The sequence below is a fragment of the Maylandia zebra genome, linkage group LG7, assembly GCF_041146795.1.
Source record: "Maylandia zebra isolate NMK-2024a linkage group LG7, Mzebra_GT3a, whole genome shotgun sequence".
Lineage (NCBI taxonomy): Eukaryota > Metazoa > Chordata > Actinopteri > Cichliformes > Cichlidae > Maylandia > Maylandia zebra.
Window position 1 is genome coordinate 34,605,637 of NC_135173.1, and position 15,024 is coordinate 34,620,660.

The 15,024-nt window shown below is 41.5% G+C and overlaps 1 protein-coding gene across 3 annotated transcripts in view; it reads right to left on the minus strand.

Annotated features, from left to right (window-relative positions):
* Positions 1-15,024, minus strand: part of sh3bp2 (SH3-domain binding protein 2) — an 86,791-nt gene that overhangs the window by 2,534 nt on the left and 69,233 nt on the right. For 2 of the 3 annotated variants that reach the window (XM_004538506.6, XM_004538503.6), the window contains 8 exons: positions 3,757-3,896; positions 3,541-3,643; positions 2,549-2,666; positions 2,273-2,340; positions 1,742-1,827; positions 1,569-1,646; positions 792-1,464; positions 497-605 (listed from right to left, as the gene is read on the minus strand). In XM_004538506.6, coding sequence (XP_004538563.2) covers positions 497-605; positions 792-1,464; positions 1,569-1,646; positions 1,742-1,827; positions 2,273-2,340; positions 2,549-2,666; positions 3,541-3,643; positions 3,757-3,892 — 1,371 coding nt within the window. In that variant the 5' untranslated portion in view covers positions 3,893-3,896. The remainder of the gene's footprint in view (positions 1-496; positions 606-791; positions 1,465-1,568; positions 1,647-1,741; positions 1,828-2,272; positions 2,341-2,548; positions 2,667-3,540; positions 3,644-3,756; positions 3,897-15,024) is intronic. The other variant, XM_004538504.6, reaches the window with a different exon arrangement.

The following is a 15,024-nucleotide window of genomic DNA, read 5'->3' on the forward strand; positions in this document are numbered from 1 at the left end:
AGATATACAGCAGTGAAACATAAAGAACAAAATTGTGTGTTATAATAACTACACAGGCCACATAAAGATACTACAATTTAGATCATAAGCATGTCGGCCTGGCACTGCCTGTAACAAAGCATGGCTCAAATTTCAATATCTTGTTTCAGTGTTTAATAAAAATTGAATTGCTTCAACTTCATGATTTGAAAAATTGGCATAAAATAGTGTTGTTTTAGCAGAAAATGAGATTATTATGATTGGATTATGACTTCCTCCCACCTGAGCACCTCAGAATCAGCTGATGCTGTGATTTTTGTTTCTTTTTCGTTTGCTTTAGTGAATTTTGAAGGCAGTTCATAAAGACTAATATGCAGCCCAGATAAAATGACTTTTAAAACAAAAGGGATTTCCCTGGGCTCAGTCATGATGATACAAGCGGTTATCTAAAGCAGCATGTATTTCCACAGTAATTTAGCATTTTTATCAGCTGACACATCATTTCAGTCTCTCTTACATTCTCATAGTCTTCGTCAGAGTCGTACGCGGTCGAGTCTCGTTTCCTCCTGAAATCTGCAGTTTCGTCGTTGATGGAACGGAAGCTCTGGCCCTCTGGAGATGTTCTTCTGGTGAAAAAACATGCCTTAGTGATGCAGGGAAACTTTTATGTTGTCTTTACATACCTATTTTATACAGGAACCAACAAAACAGTGTCAGTAAGACAGCTTTAGAATGATTGTGGATGTTTTCCTTTCAATTAATTTTTTGATCATAAAAATCAACCTGAATTTCACTGTTTAAGTCAGACTTACTGAAACGGTGTTCCTGGCGACTTGGGCCTGGGTGGAGCCGTTGATGGCTTGACTCCTACTAAAGGTAAAGGAGGTTTGGGTATAGATGGCTTATTGAGTAGTCCAGGTTTAGGTAGCGGGGAGTGTGAAGGGTGACTGGAGGACATTAGATTGAGAGATACATTTGTGTTTGGGCATGGTGGAACCGGCATGTTTGGCTTATTACGGCGGTAGCTGTTTTCTAGTGACTGGCTCCCGCCAGAGTGAGGGGGACAGGGGCCATTTAGGATTAGCCTGTCTAGTTTTTCACAGATGGGCAAAGTAGCTGGTGACTGGACTGAAACAGACGGCGTAGGCCTCCAGTCTCTTTTGTCATTTGCTGTTACTCCCACGGAGGTTGACCTGCCTGGTTTCTTTGCATTGGGAGGAATAGGTGGAGGTGTGGAAGGAAAAGGATTCTGTAAGTGAGGGGCAAAAGGTAAAGGTGGGGGTGGGCCTTTGGTAGACTCCTTCTTTATGCACGGAGAGGGTGGACAAGGTGAAGGTTTCCTGTGGAGCGGAGAGGTAGGGGCTTTCAGTTGTAATGGGATGGGAGGGTGGAGGCTTTTTTGGCCTGGACTGGAGTCTTGATGGTGGGGGAATGTCACTGGCACAGGTGGAGGAGGGTAAGAGGGCGGTGGACCTGTGGGTCGACCTGACGAGGTAATGAATAGAGAGAGTCAGTATTGCTTCCTGTTTCAGGTAAAGATCTTTGTGTTAAGGAGCCATAAGTACAGGGAAAGAATATGAGGTGGTCACCTGAAGATGTTGGCGAACATTCACTGTCTGGCTTCAGATAGTCCTCCTCATCGTCATCATCATCGTCATCACTGTAATCTTCACATAGAAAGAAGAGGTGCAACAATTTATTAATGCACAAATGCCATATAAGCTTTTATCTTATCCATGGATATTCATTATTGCTGTCTTACTAATTTCGGTGGTATCAACAAGATGTTTCACATCCATCGGCCTCTCGATTGTGCCATAGAAACTGTCTGCATCTGAATCTGAGTCACTGTCACAAACAAAGATGGAGACATAATTAACAAATAATATGCCAAAAAATGGATTTTATTGACTGCAGGCTCACTGAGATTTCAATGAAAGTACGCGAGCAAGAAAAATCTAAATTAGGTAGAAAAGGTCCCACTGAAAAACGTAGATGACTAATGAAGCATAAATGGTATAAAATTATTTTTAGACACGTTTTTCCATTATTTTTTTTCTTTCAGCTTTTATAGAGGTGGTCACACTTGCTGATGATTGGCTAACTGTGCATTTAATTGACCACACCTGGCTGCTATTACCTCTTAATTCCTATGGAAGCAGTAAGGCTGTACTTGGGTTTTCACAGCACTAAGTACTTTATTTGTCCCATGTCTGTAGTTTTCTTACAACAATGCATGTATAATCTATATTTTTATAGAGTGGTGAAATATGACCGAGTTCGCTGAGGTTACCTTGGTAGGTGGGACTCTTTCCTGTCGTTATAGTGGTCTATTTCTTTCCGAAGGTATCGCATCCATTTCTGTAAGACATCAAGCAAAATACAACACGTGACAATGTGAAACTGCAGCATTTAAATTAAAACAAACCCCAAACAATTTTAGCATAAAGACTGAAATAATACCATAGTTGAGACAAAGGCAAAGACTAAAAATTCTTCTCAGGCTCTAAAGTTATGCTAAGTTCTCAATAAATCGCTTGGCAGGGAGGTCAAATTTTTGTACTCTTACCCTCCTCTCATCCTCACTGGCTGCTGAGAAGAACCACGTCCTGTGTTTCTTACTGAAGTGGACGATCTTGAAAGGAAAAACATTGCTCGATGTTGTCTCCTCTGCTGCTCTCATCACTCTGAAGAAGAGGACAAATGTAAGATGTATTAGTGCTCCACATTATTTGATGTCATGGGAAATGTGCAATAACAGCAACAAAGAACACCTGGGTGCTGCTAATGAGCCCCCTGTAATTGATATAATACAACCTTATTTGGATGTAATATACATAAGTATGAAAGAGATCAAGGAGTTTGTTGTAAATAATTTTAGTCTGAATTATTGCTGAATCACTGGCATTGATTGAGGCTGGGATCAGACAACCTTCTTCCCTCCTTAAAGCCCCATTCACACATACTGTATAGACTAGGAAATGCAACAAGATGGCAATCACTCTCTGTGGGGAAGCCCTGAAGAAACATCCTGAGCTTCTTCACCATCCCTTCATCAATCAAATGTCACAAAGCAGCAAACATGAGGGAATCTAAATACGGCGATGTTTTGATGGGGATGTTTGCCACACTTTTTGTGAGGCAGCTGTTATCTGCTAAGTGTTGCTTCCTGGGGACTTTTTCAGGTGCCCTGACAGCTGCCTACTGTAAACACTCCCTCCCTCTCCCTCTCTCTTGATGGCAGCCTGGCCAGCTATCTACATATATTTGTTCTTTTCAGTTTTAAGAACACTCCTTTATATACCCTTGAGCTCAGGTCTAACATTCCTGGAGCTTCAGGTGTACTCGGTACTGAAGGCCCATTTTTAAAGCAAGTACTTAACCTTTTCCTGCATTAAACCTTATTATCTACAATTACCATTTACATAGATGTCATGCTGTAATAAAGCTTAAATTAAACCGGTGGGATGTGAGCGTCGCTGGAGCTGAGACCCAGAATAATAAAGCCCCGAATAAGCACACAAGTATGTTTATTTATGTAGGAAAATGTCTTCTACTGACCTGTTGTAGCCATTGAGAGAAAACGCCCCCTGTGGTGCAGCAGAGGTACTGCTCTTAAAGTAGTACACGCAGCCCTTGTGGATGATGATGTACCTCAGTGGCCCTGTAAGGCAAGCAATATGTATTAAGAATGTTTTCATGGTGGTGTAAAAGGTGCTGTATCAGTGATGAGAATGTAAGTGGATATTGCTCTTTCATGTCTGCCTTTCAACTCACATTTCATTAGGCTGAATTGGCTGCCTCCCTTCTTGTGGAGGTATCCTGCAGTGGCTACCCCTCCTGGCATGGTGAGGAGGTTCTGAGCCCCAATGGCTCGCATTGGCACCGGCCAGCACATCTCTGGAGATGACATGGTTCTACGGCAGAGCAAAGGACAGAATATTTTTCTGTCAGTCAGGTGAAACTGTAATCTCTCTACTCGCACAAGATTGCAGAAATGAATAAGGAAATGAACGCCAGCATAAATAAGCTAACAAACAAAAACCAAGTAGCTTCAAGGAGGCAGCACAGAGGCAGGACCACATCCTCTCTGCTAGCAAACCTGCTTCCTATCCCCTTTAGCTTGAGGACGTTCTGAGCTACATCAGCTCTCACACAGAAAACTAGAAGGCACTCAGCAGTTCGTAACAAAACAAAAACATGACTTATTTGTTCTCCCATATACCCTGAAACATATTTGGAGCAGAGATGGCGATAAGACCACCTCAGACTTAAGACCGGCCACTCAAAACATCCAACGGCGAAGCCTGTTTTTGGGCTGTGAACGCTCATAGAAGTGGAATTATAAAGTGATGAACAGATTAGTACTCATAAAACACCTCTCTACTCAGCTGTGCACTCAAAGCAGCTTCTACTACAAGTCTCATTCACACAGTCACACATTCATACTGAGCTTTTATCCAAGCCTAAGTGCTTTCCAACATTTATGCAGGCAGCAGGGGAAACTCGGGGTTCAGTATCTTGCCCAAAGATTAGCCGTCCTGGAAACACCTAAACCAAATAACTAGTCCTGAGCAGAACCATTTCTCAACAGCTATTAAATATTAATTATTTCATGATTTATATCATCAATAAAAAAAACTGCATTTATTTTGTAGAATTAAAAATCGGTTAGTTAATGACTGCCCGATAAGCAGTCATGACAGGGAGTGAGTAAAACAAAATGACTATTTCACTCCATTTCTGTTAATCTAAAATAAATTACATTTATTACTCAGTCAAATTCCATAGTAACATGAGTAATGCTCGGCTACTAGTCTGGTGTGAATAGGAATCTCTAATCATTAGTTGTGAATCAAAAGTCACAAACTAAAGACAAACAAATTGTGACACTGTCAGAAATGAAGGATTAACTAAGATAACATATCATGTGCTATGAAACTCTATACTGTTAATGGGACACATGCCAGTGGACTAGCAGATGGAGAGTTATAGCCATGCTGTGTCCACTGTGCTGCTCAGGAAATGCTGCCTGGCTTGGGTAGCTCACCACAGCTGGACAAAGATCACTAAAAGAATGAAACATCTTTTCGTCAATTTCAAAAACTTTTCTTCTGCAAATTCCTGCTCTTACACCTGATGCAGGTGTTGCCTACCTCCTGTTGAGCTTCTTGGTGAAGATCTGAATGGCAGCGTTCTTCCTCAGTATGCTGACTGTGGAGGCTAACATAGTAGAAGCTAAAGCTGGCAGGATATCCATAATAGAAACAAGAAACCTTTTGTTTCTTTCCTCTGTGGCATTTACTGTCCCATCAAATCCAAACTGAGGGCGATTTAGCCATCCAATTTTTAAGTCTGTCTTATTTTCTGCTTTTTGCTGCAGCTCTCTCTGACGGCCTCTGCTGATATCTATCTGTCTCACTCATAAAGACACTCAGACTAAGGTGGTGGACCTACATAACAGGAACCTTGAATTTTTGCATGGGCAAAGGCACATATTTAGTTCACACAGGAAATGCATAACATCCTGTGTCCTTTTTTGAGTCTTCAAGGTGTAATGTGAAAAAAAAATAAAAATGTGGGTGTGATAGAAAGAGACAGGGGGGTGGGGGTAGTGAAAATAAACATTACTTCATGATCTAAAGTGTTTATGTATAACTTGCAGTTTATCACCAGCATCTGCTAGCCTGAGTTGGAAAGAAGTCAAGGAATGAAGTATTTAGGAGGATTTAGTTGGTGCCAAAATCCACCCCCTTTCCCTGAGATAAAAAGACCTTGAGAATTAAATGGGCATGCATTCATTTACTGATGTTGAAGCGCAGATCCTGGCAGGGCTGCTTTAAAAAAACAAGACACCTTGAAAATGACTCATGCCAAAGTCAGTTTTTGTGTTATGCTTTAGACTTCAGAGTATTTCAAATAAACTAGGTGAGGCGATGATGAATGAATGAGGATAAACACCCCACACTTTAGAGTAAAATTTAATTACATGCAGGAGATAAAAAATAAAAAAAGAGCGACTTAAAGCTCTGCTTATTTCTGAAGGTCTGTTTTTAGAAAAAAATAAACTGTTGCAGGAACGTGGGCTAACTGGGATATCTTTGAACATCAGGACTTGGAAATGTTCACAGACGGTGTCCTCTGCTATATAAAACACTGCATAGACACTGTTACAGCAGTCAAACGGATCCGGGCTTATCCCAACCAAAAGCCCTGGATGACCCGGGAGGTCAGGCAGCTGCTGAAGGAGAGGAACATTGCGTTCAGGTCTGGCAACAGGGATTACTACACCACAGCCCGATCCAACCTGAAGAGAGGCATCAGAGAGGCAAAGGGGGACTATAGGAGGAGGATCGAGGACCATTTGAAGAGTAATACCAGCCGGCAGGTGTGGCAAGGCATCCAGCACCTAACCAACTATAAGATCAATCTCGGAGCTGCGGACGGTGACCTGGAGCTGGCAGAGGAGCTGAATATCTTCTTTGCCCGCTTTGAGACCAGGGTACCGGAGGTATTGGAGCCACAGCAGCAACACGCCACCCATAGCAGCACCACCCTCACCCTGGAAGAGCACGAGGTGAGGCGCATGCTGCAGGCTGTTAACCCGAGGAAGGCGGCGGGTCCTGATGGTGTGCCAGGTCGAATATTGAGGGATTGTGCAGGACAGCTGGCTGGGATCTTCACCAGGATTTTCAAAAAATCCCTCGCACAGGCGACTGTCCCACTCTGCCTGAAGTCCTCCACCATAGTCCCCTTGCCTAAGAAGCCCCACATCACCGGCCTGAATGACTACAGACCGGTGGCACTCACCCCAGTGGTAATGAAATGCTTTGAGAAGCTGGTCCACAGACACATCACAGCAGCCCTGCCCCGCAGCCTGGATCCACACCAGTTTGCCTACAGAGCAAACCGATCCACGGAAGACGCTGTAGCCACAGCACTCCATGCTGCATTAACTCACCTGGAAGAGCATGGTAGCTATGTGCGGATGCTCTTCGTGGATTACTGCTCAGCTTTTAACACCATCCTTCCACACAAACTGGTGGCCAAGCTACAAGACCTGGGGCTTCCATACAGCACCTGCATGTGGATCAATAGCTTCCTCTCGGGCCGTAGACAGAGAGTCAGAGTTGGCCATCACACATCCTCAGCCCTGAGTCTCAGCACTGGCTCACCCCAGGGCTGTGTGCTCAGTCCACTGCTCTACTCTCTCTACACACACGACTGTACTCCTCGCCACCACAGCAACATCTTTGTGAAATTTGCAGATGACACCACAGTGGTGGGGCTCATTTCCAAGGGAGACGAGTCTACGTACAGAGACGAGGTGGAGCAGCTGACGTCATGGTGTAAGGCCAATAACCTCCTCCTCAACACTTCAAAAACCAAAGAACTCATAATAGACTTCAGAAGGAAAAAGGCAGAGATCCAACCACTATTCATAAATGGGGACTGTGTAGAAAGGGTGGCAAGCTTCCGCTTCCTGGGAGTCAATATAGAGGAGAACCTTTCCTGGAGTGTGAACACCTCCGAGCTGCTGAAAAAGGCCCAACAGAGACTGTACTTCCTGAGAATTCTCAGGAGGAATAACATCACACAGAGACTGCTGGTGTCCTTCTACAGAGCCACCATTGAGAGTGTTCTAACTTACTGCATATGCATCTGGTACACTAGCTGCACAGGGGCTCAGAGGAAAGCACTCCAAGGGATCATTAACACCGCCCAAAAGATCACTGGCTGCCCTCTCCCCACACTGGAAGTTCTACACAACGCCCACTGTTTTAAAAAGGCCCAAAACATCATAAAAGACACCTCACATCCTGGCCACTCCCTGTTCGAACTGTTGCCCTCAGGCAGACGGTACAGGGCAATCAGAGCAAGGACTAATAGACTCAAACACAGCTGTTATCCAACTGCAATAACACATCTGAATACTACAAAAAAATGTCCATCACGCCACTCTTGTGTTAATCTATGCACGGTCTGAAGCATGTGTGTGGGAATGTATGTGAATGTTTTACTGTTATATCTTATTAGTATTTTAAGTATTCTATCTATTTTATTTATTGAATTTTATTGTTTTATTTATATTTTGATATTGCTAGGGATGATGCAATGATCGGGGACCATTCTTAATTTCGTTGTTCTCATGACAATGACAATAAAGTTTCTGATTCTGATTCTGGGCCCCTTTGACTCAACCAATGACAATGTGGTTTCCAAGACATTGTTTGAAGCATACTGTTGATTCAAGCATACTGTTTGATAGTTGGCTAACCTGCTGTTAGCCAACTAGCAAGTGTTGGGTAACACTAACACAACAGCATGGTTTATCATAGGATATTGTATGCACTTACACTTGTTAGTTTGACTGCACTCAAAATAGCGAGCACAAAAACAGAAGTAGGTCGTGTCAGAATCAACTAACCACAGCTAGCATGTTTACATATGTCACACATGCTAGCGATTAGCATGCCAGCTCATGTAGTGAACTATTTGCTCTAATCTGTAGCACCATTTAGGGTGTGCATAAGAGCTCCTCCTCTGTTAGATGTTTTAGTGACCAGGTAACTGAATCATTTAAAATCAGCCTCAGTCTCTTATATACCAAAGAGATTTAGAGGAAATGTATTTATTCTGCTCTGAATATTCTGAATGGTGAGAATATGATCGAACATAATTAAACAATATTGCTTGATAATGAAGATGAGGAATAGAAATATTGCAACAGTTTAGACTGAAGAAGCTGTGGTTAGGGCAAAGTCTGCCAGGACTTGCAGCAGCTCCCCCGCTCTGGCAGATCCGCTCCACATCACCACACCCTGGTCATAATTCAACCAAAGTAGCCTACTTTGAGAACTAGAACAAAATGTATTTGCACGGACAGATGGAAGGAGTTAAACCTGTTAGCTGATAACACATGCAGGCCTCAAACACATCACAGGGTGAAACTTCAGCCTGTTTATGACCTCAGTCTGCCCTCCTTCATATCTGTGTGTGTGTGGGGGACTTCAAAAGGACATACCAAAGCTATCTCGTGGTTCGTTTTTCGCCTGGGCCCATGTCATGTTTACTGATAACTATCTGATACAGACCTCAGCACAGACACAAACGAACAGGCACGCCAGACATTCTGCACTTCATCTCATCTCAGCCCGAGTGAGGTCAGCTGCCGCTTATCATCCGATACGGATTTCATGAAGTCCTCATCTTCACGACAGAAACAGCACGATGGCAATGTGACTGCGTACTCAACACCTTTATGTTTTCTGGGAAATGTGTTAATTCTTTTTCCACTGGAGAAAGATCAGAGTCAAAAGTAGTAGTGGGAATTTGTGGGAATTAGCGAACCCTCCAAACCCCCACTGGTTTCTTCTGCAGTTCTCTCCTTGAACTCATGTTTTGTTGTGTCTTTTGTTCAACTCTCATAATCTGCATGGCCGTCAAACTGTATTTAAAAAAGAAACCAAAACATACATGCATCCAAACATCCATAAGCCTCGTATGATACCTAAACTTAAGTTACCTAAGTTACTCAATCATCACTGTAGCATAGTTTGCACACAGTTAGCCAAACAATCCCACAGGTAGCACTGAATATTTGGCCCAAATGTGGCCCACATCAGCACATCTTGACTTGGTTGCTTCAACTTAGCCTAATAATTCAACTTTGCTCTCAAAAATCATATTTAATATCATCCAAATGAAGACATTCTTTAAATATAGCAGAGCAGAGACGGCATGGAAAGGAAATCCTGTCCAAATAAATAAAAAAGAATTTCCCCTAGTAGTGTCGCATTAGATCACTTCCTAACAAGTAAAACAATGAAACACAAAGTTTCCCCATCAGCACGCTGACAGGCTTTCTGGATGCTGATATCACATTTGCTTCTCCCATCATGTGGTTCTTGCATGACTTATTTAATGACCAAAATTCGGTGACCAGAAAAAACCCCATAAAAAAAAAAAAAACTTCTGCCAAATACAATCGGGCTTGCCGTGGGTTCATCCTGAAAGAACAAAAAAAAGGCAGTGTGATTTAGCTTCAAACCCGCTCACCTCAGCTACTGCTTTATTAAAGTTCCTGAAGAGATGCTAATCAGAGAACTGCTGTTTCTCAGGAAGAGACTCACAGCCCACATACCAGACACATTCAAACACATTTCCTCTCTGGACACAAACACAATGTCTGCCCCGAGCGGTAGTTTAAAATTATCTTCCACATTTAAACTGTGTGCCAGTGCCTATTTGCTCTTCACCTGAGATGGAAGTTAAAGTTTAGTTCAATGCCTGCAAATTAATCAAGAGTAGAAATCAGCAGACATCGTGACAAAAGTAAATAGAATCCAGCTATCATTCACGTAGCATCTAAATTTGTCTTCCCGAGAAGATGACTGTGAAAAAACTACTGCAGGAAAAAGACAAAGACAACGAAATGCCGGGCCAACGATTCAAGTCGTACACAACGTGTCCTCATCTCAGATACGCTCTCCAGCAAGCTGAAGAAACTCAGAAGAGGGCATGAAGACACTATAGGCTGCATGGTGTAATGTGTGGACTCATGTTAGCAGGCTGACTGTTCATTTTCAAATTGAAATTGAAACTAGTTCAGTTTTCGAATGGAAATCCCCCGATGATTCAAGTCCTAGGAACTGTTTGTGTGAGCTCATAGAACAGTGCTGTCGCAAAGGAATACAAGCAAACTCTTTCTAATTAACAGAATACAGCACAGTATGTTCCACTGGATGACATTAGATTTCAAATTAAATGGGTTAAAGTTGTAACTTATAGTGATACAATATAAATTAAAACAAATGCAGAGACTTTAACATGATCTTTTTATTGAAGAAGCTTTCTGTGCTCAACCTAACTTATCCTCATATTATGGGACCTTTAAGGCACAGCTCAGGGGAAGAAAACCTTTACTGCCAAAAGTACTCCATGATTGAAAAGCCTCGTTCATCCACCAGCATGGATGTGAAAAGCCTTAAATTAAACCTGAGAAGGAATACTTCCCCTCTCTAATGTTTTCATTGGGTTTCTGTATGTTTTTGTACACCGGACCCTAGCCATTACAGAAACACCTCTGAGTTCCACGAATGTAATGCGCAATGTTAATCTTGTGGGACTTTAATCAGTAGTTTAACTTGATTGAAAATCATAATCACATTTCTGATGTGTTGCAAGGCTTGTTATATAAAGATATCGAAAAAAGCCATTCCTAGATACACTGCACATGCAGATAGTAGCAACATATCAGTATCATATGAGTAATTATATCCTGTTTATTATCTGTTTGACTGTAATGGTGACCATATTTCAAAATGCCGCATGATATAGTAATACATTAGAAATTTAATTCTCTACAGAAGCCGTAAACCTATCAGGAGTTGACAGTCATAGATCAGATGAGAAAAATTGTCGTTCTCTCATAGACTTCTATACAACCACAATTGTTTACACAACCAGAGGAGTCACCCCCTGCTGGTCTTTGGAAAGAATGCAGCTAAATCCCCCGATTTATAGCAATATAGGAGTTGGATTTGTGAGCTGCACACACAACTGCTATAAAAACCAAAAATCAACTAGAGGAGAGGCTTGTGTGGTTTTTCCTGTTGCGTTCTTTTGTTGTGAGCTATCATTTTATTCACAGACCACAGATCAAACTAAGATGTGCACAGACGCATACACAAGTCCATCACTGTCTACGTGTCACAGATCTCGGCAGCTGTCAGGTGTCTACAACAAAAAAAAGCACGCCGCTAACCAATGTCCACGCAAAGTGCGTGCTTCGTGCTTAGACCAGATAACGAAGACCCTCACTGCTCACAACCTCAGGCTGACTCAAAGGTCACAGGTAACCGCTGACACAGCTGCAGCCAATGCAGATTGTCCCATCCAGGAAACGGTGTCATTGTGCTGTGTTTGATGTCTGCAGTGAACTGCACCTCCCCTATGACCGACCACAATGGTTCCTCCATTAGTTCAGCTTCACTTTTTGCAGGTGTGAACACATGAATAGAAACTTTGGGTTTACCTCAAGTCATCAGTGTTCTTTTACTCACTTCTGTGAAGCTGTCCAGGTGATAATGATTAACACAGCTAAAGTGTTAACGGCACAGATCTTATAAATTTGCTTGCTGCTTTTTCCCACGGATACCTTCTTAGAGTTGAGAATACTTTTTATAAACACCATCATGTGTTACTTCCAGGAAATAGCCCTAACCAGCCTTAATCTGGATATATCTGTAACTTCAATAAAAGATGGGTTTCTTCTTTTTGACATGTGTGATCTTTCATCAGGTTTATGGCCCAGATGCTGAGCAACCACCGATTCTAGGTGCCTTTTTCTTTTTTCTTTTTTTTTTTTAAAGCTTTTATTTTAAGAAAAAAACTACAATCATTAAGTTAGCCAATGTATGTACAGTTGAAAGAAGTTAAAAATGGATTAAAGAACCAGTCATTAAGATCTTTAGCTGTTCAGCTGATATGTCTACTAGTGTTAACAGGGGAAAGAGCTGCTGTAGATTGGGTACAGTCAAAATTATTGCAAAAGTGTGCAATGATATTTTGAAATGGTTGATTTAAAGAGATGGGCTGGGTCTTCAACCAGCCCCACACAAAGTGACTTTGTTGTCTCAACATGGTAATAAAACAGCAATAAGACTGAGTCAGCTATCAGTTTAGAAGTGAATGGGGTCAAGTTAGCAACTACATACAGTCTGCTTGTGACAACATAACAATTAATACTCATGAATTGGAGAAAAGCGCATATTTGTTGCATATCTCCATACACAGAAATTCAAATTAACTAACTACATTCAGAGTCCAGGATTTTAAACAGATATTCAGAAATTCCTCCAAAAATAGTGACCTTGTTGCTGCAGAATGGCAATTTAACTGCAAGACCAGAACCAGAATACAACCAGCTGGCAGCCAATAGAGTCTAGTCCTACTCTACTGCAAAGAGACGCTTGGCAGATGAGTGTTTTCAGTGCAGTCAGTGAAAAAACGATCATTTGGAGACAGGTTGCCGGTTGATGATCTGTGCAATCACCTTGTGAACAAAAGTGGTTGGCACAACTGCTTTCAATCGGACACCAACAGCAAGAGCATTCGATGGAGTTGCTGCACAACCACTGTCAAGAAGTTGCTAAAAAAAAACTCTACAGTGCTCTATAGTGTGAGACCTGTACCTGCAGGTTAAACATTAAAACTAGTTGGATTTATATGTTTGAGAATTAGAACAGCTTTAGCTTTCAAAAAGCAATACTTTGTGTATAATTTTGGCACTGTAGCTTGTGGAAATGTCTGGCCTTTCCAGTATCATCTCCTCGGTTTTTAATGTAAAATGAATTCAGAGAACAAGTGACCACCGGTGTGTAGGACTGTTTGGTTTTTTATTAACACGGAAAATTGGAAAAGCAGAAGAGAAACAGAAACAAGTCTTTTGCTCTCCACACACACACCTGCAGCGATGGGCTCATAGAAAGCTGAAATAGTAAAAAGCAGGTCCTCTTTCTCTACCTGCATCACTCCTTCCTGTGTCCAAATATGGCAGTGCCACTCAACAGGAACTACACCATCGTCACACTTCTGTAACGGCTGCAGGAAGGATTCCTCTCTGACTGATGCACACAAACACACAGTCTAAGTCTTCAGTTGGAAAGATTCAAAGTGTAAAAATCCTACAGTAGCCGTTTGTAACAAATTACAAACTGTAATTTAGCAAGAAAGAGAAAAAGCGGTGAAGAGAAAGGTACACCGGATGAAAGGAAGGAAGAGAGATAGGATTGAGATTCTGCCGTCTGACTGCATGCCCACCCTCCCCCCACAACGCAGGGGTCGAAAAATGAGAACTCATTTCCCGTAAATGTCTCCTCGTTCTCTCTCTTTCTAACGCAAACCTTGCTGAGGAAATACCGAGGTCGCAGCTGATGACCGTCATGGAAGCTTATCTCCACTGACAAATAAAGTGGATTTTTCTCTGAGGAATCAAATCACCAAAGCTAACAGACTTGGTTTAATTTACCGTATAAAATTCTTTTTTAAAAGCAAACATGGGCCATTGGCAAAGTATCGATCGCCTGTTTTTAGAGGTGAAAGCAATAGATTACAGCTAGCCCAGTTTTTGTAACGAATTCAGGCTATTTTTTGGATGCAAATACTCAGGAAATACAAGTACTTACATTACACTTTGCATGCTTCGTTCTTCCTCTGTCCCCTCAGTGTGCAACAACAACATTCCTGCTTTGACTTTGGTTTTTGAAGAAAGTTGGCATGAAAGTTTCATTTTAAAGCCTCACACCTACGTGCTTTCAGCCTCACCTCTGTGTGTCTGCACCCTCCTGTTTCTCTTCATCTCTTATGCATTCTCTTACAGTTTACAGTCTCACAAACACACTAGGTGTGATTTATAACTGATGACTTGTGTTTGTTATGATTGAGAACTTTTACAGTAGCTCAGCCCTGTTACTGGTTGCTCCTGCATAATGTTATGTAAATCAGTCCTCTCTCGACAAAGTATTCCCAACTGTCTATGTTGTATTTTTGTTATATACTAAATTTTATGATAACGATACCACCATTTCTAGCTCTGTTTTCATACTCTTGGACTCTATTAAAGTAGCTTTGCATCCCATATGGAAAAGATATATATAAATCTTATAAAGTTTGTATCTGTCTTGTATGAAACTTGTATGAAAAGCATACAAGAGTGAAAACAGATATAAGATCCCTTGAAAAATTATATAATGAAACTTGTATGTTTTGTATACTTACTAAAAAAATATATGAAAGTAATGAGAAAGTGGCCACTTTCATGAGTAAATCATGTAAGCCTTATATGATTTATATATGATTTACTCATGAAAGTGGCCACTTTCATGAGTAAATCATATATGTTTTTACTATTTCTTTTCCATATGGGATAATTCACAGTTCATAATAATTCTTAATCATCTTATACTGGAATTTTGGTGAAGTTTTAACCTTTGCGAACAAAAGGTTTAATATCGATCTCTCCTTTTGAATGAGTGCCTCTCA